This window comes from Fulmarus glacialis, unplaced genomic scaffold (genome assembly GCF_000690835.1).
Source record: "Fulmarus glacialis isolate BGI_N327 unplaced genomic scaffold, ASM69083v1 scaffold12242, whole genome shotgun sequence".
Classification (NCBI taxonomy): Eukaryota; Metazoa; Chordata; class Aves; order Procellariiformes; family Procellariidae; genus Fulmarus; species Fulmarus glacialis.
Window position 1 is genome coordinate 31,714 of NW_009198578.1, and position 3,263 is coordinate 34,976.

At 44.0% G+C, this 3,263-nt stretch overlaps 1 protein-coding gene across 3 annotated transcripts in view; it reads left to right on the forward strand.

The window, feature by feature from the left end:
• Window positions 1-2,983, forward strand: part of P4HA1 (prolyl 4-hydroxylase, alpha polypeptide I) — a 27,796-nt gene extending 24,813 nt beyond the window's left edge. For 2 of the 3 annotated variants that reach the window (XM_009572964.1, XM_009572963.1), the window contains exons 11-14: window positions 635-700; window positions 1,196-1,264; window positions 1,973-2,069; window positions 2,513-2,983. In XM_009572964.1, the coding sequence (XP_009571259.1) occupies window positions 635-700; window positions 1,196-1,264; window positions 1,973-2,069; window positions 2,513-2,583 (303 nt within the window). In that variant the 3' untranslated portion in view covers window positions 2,584-2,983. The remainder of the gene's footprint in view (window positions 1-634; window positions 701-1,195; window positions 1,265-1,972; window positions 2,070-2,512) is intronic. The other variant, XM_009572965.1, reaches the window with a different exon arrangement.
• The last annotated feature ends 280 nt before the right edge of the window (window positions 2,984-3,263 follow it).

A 3,263-nucleotide genomic window follows, 5' to 3' on the forward strand; every position in this document is an offset into this window, starting at 1 on the left:
AGCTTCAGGAACGGCTGCCACAGATGCCCTGCGGCTGGGACCGCGCACTGCTTAACGAATCGCTCGTCGGATTTGTAATGGCACTCTAAAATGCCTGTGTGCCAGGGAGGAGCGCAGCATGCGGAAGGCACCTGCGGCTCCAGCGCGAGGTCCGAAAGGGGGTGAGGGCCACCAAGGCAGCACCGGCCCAAGGGAGCAGGGCCGGCAGCCGCCCTCGGGGAGTGCTCGGAGCCTCCCCTGTGGCAGAGCTCTGCTGCAGCCTGATTCTGGGTGAACCTGGGACTGAAGAGCTGCCCTCGCTGTTGCTCGTCTTGGCCGAGGACAAGAGGGGTTAAGTGAGTGTAATCAAATAATTAAGTTTGTGGCTGTGAAGAGAATTTATATACTTATCTTCAGCCAGCACAGTTTAGCAATTCGTGCTTATGCCCTTCCTGTCCTACAGAATGTTAAAACGCCTGCTTGATTTAAATTCATAGGTACACTCATGTTGCATTCTCCCCTCCTTCCAAATAGAGGGATTGAATTAATTTTTCTGCATGAGTTTGTTTGCTGCTGGCTCGGCAGCTCTATGTCGTTGGCTCCTCTCAATAATCAAAATGAAACGCTTATGAAATCTGCTTGCTTTTATTCACAGAAAGATGAGCCAGATGCTTTTAAGGAATTGGGAACAGGCAACAGAATTGCCACTTGGTTGTTTTATGTAAGTGTTATATTTCTGCCATGTGCTAGAGCCAAAAATATCACTGCATATTCTATACCATTGAATAATTTCAGTACTTTTTTTACTGAAGTGACTTGCGAATGAAGGCAGCCACTAACTTAGCTGTAATACGTACGGGGTCTCTTCTGACCCATAAGTAATGGTTCTTCCGTGTCTTCTTAAGGAGGGTTTTTCCCTCAAAGTTGAGCATCAGCTTAAATTGTTTGACTGTCTATTCATTTTTATATCTATCTGCATCGGTATTTATAGCATGCTCACTGCCAAAACATTCGAGCGTGTAACATTCAGGGACGAGGCTGGCTGTTGCCCTTCGAACAAAGTGGGTGGGTTTCAGCCTGTTAATCACGCAGCCTTTGCTCTTTAATTGGGAGGCAGAAATTAAGTTGTTCAATAAGCTGTTTTTATTTTATTAAAACGTGACACTCGGGAATGTATCGGCTTGCAACTTACCTGTGCCTCTTCCCACCTTTTCAGATGAGCGATGTGTCAGCAGGGGGAGCTACTGTCTTTCCTGAAGTAGGAGCTAGTGTTTGGCCTAAGAAGGTAAGCAGGGTTTTTTATCCAGTGAGACCACTCCTCTCTCCACCTACTCAAAAATGTAACAGACATATAAACGTTTAAAAAGAAGCTTTAAAATGAGTTTATATGAAGCAGGTTAGAGCACTGTTCACGGGAGCACAGAGGTACTTACAATTAAGTGAAGCGACTGGAGTAGTCCTGGTGGTTCCAAGGGCCTCTGATGTTCTGCGTGTTAACGCATAGTTACGTTTTGGACTTAACTGCCTCTAATGCATAGACTTTGCAAAACATTACAATACTTCAAAACACATTTTTAAAATACTCAAATCTGTAAGTAGCGTTAGTCTCGAGGCGTCTGTAGGGAATTCTCCCTGAAATTGTGTGTTCCTGTTACGTTTTTTCCCTCAGAACGGTCGCGAACAAGGTCTGTCTCTGCTGGCTTGCTGCTCGTTTTTAGTCAATTATCTTGCTTTCTCAAACTGGTCAGAGTTGAATGAAACTGGCTTAGGTTTTAAAAAAAATTAACAGCCAAGTATACATAGACACAGAATGAGTCAAAGGAGACTCATTCCTTAGGAAAGCAAATGTTAGAATGTGGAAAAGAGCCTTCGATTTAAAAGGAACGTCTGAAATACAAATACACATACCTTTGCCTTATCGTCAAGTAAGTCGGTGTGAGAAGATGCGTATCACACAGAGCAAAGCGCTGAGGGTTTCCACTGCAATTTCCAGGGAACAGCTGTATTCTGGTACAATCTCTTTCCAAGCGGAGAAGGAGATTACAGCACGCGGCACGCGGCCTGCCCGGTACTAGTTGGAAACAAATGGGGTAAGTACCCCTCGCGTTGTTCTCGCTGCCTGTGGCCTGGGGCTTTGTTGGTGGGTTGTCATGGCTTTCATTTTCCTCTGGTGGAATAAAAAGCAGCCAGAAATTAGGTCCTTTATAAAGAAATCTATTTTATAGCTATATCCACTTCATATCTCTCACTATATATATTATGTTATATATATTATAGTAGCAGATTTTATTATTTCTATAAACTACATGTAATTCTATATTTACTTTAACAGCCTTCTGTAGTTCTACAGCTACTGGAAGGTTTTTTCCCTCTTGGATTTATTAGACCAACTTCACATTTGTGTGTGTGTAATACTTCAGAAAATTAAGATAATCCTGTGCTTAACTGAAAGCTGGCTAATAGCATATATTGAGCTTAAATAGAAACACGAGCTAACCAGGTGCAGTGATCAAATACCTTTATGTCTTTGCAGTATCCAATAAATGGCTCCACGAGCGGGGACAGGAATTCCGAAGGCCGTGCACTTTATCGGAGTTGGAATGATGCAGGCTCGTCCTTTGTCTCCTCTGTATTCAGTTTGTGTAAAATGCACACATCTCCTACAGTTTACAATTGACTAACACTCCACTACAGGTTCAGTCCTCAACTACACCGGTGTTTCATCTGTGGACAAAACAAACGTGCGTTTAGTTCCCTTAAAATATCCCCTTAAGGTTTTATGAACAGAATATATTAAGGTCTATGAGTATTACAGAAAAAAAAAAAAAGGACAAAATACAGATCAGGGCCACGACTAACAGTGGTGTTGTGTGTGGTGTTCCCTTCACCATCGCCCCTCCGATCAGCATGGAAAGCCAGCGATTGTTCGCGTGGAGTCCTCCTCGCAACCGTCAGCCTGCTAAGGGCGGGATGATTTGGTGGGAGGGCTCCCTTCTAAGGAAGGCTGAATTAAACCAGTTCGTATTCCTCAATTTCCAGACCTTCGACTCCTTGCTTTTCTAGAGTGCCTGACCACTACTGTTGGGAACTGCGGGCATGCTTTGTGTTTCTCTGGGGAACAGGTTATTATCATGTTTCAGCCTGTTGTTCCACTTCCACAAAAGCCCCAATTTTTAAACTGTCCTTCCTTCTCAGCCTCTGTGGGGAATTTGGCCCTTAACCTTCAAAACGTGAGCCAGCAGTCACATACGCGTAGAAGAGATGCTTCAGCAGTGTTGTCTCAA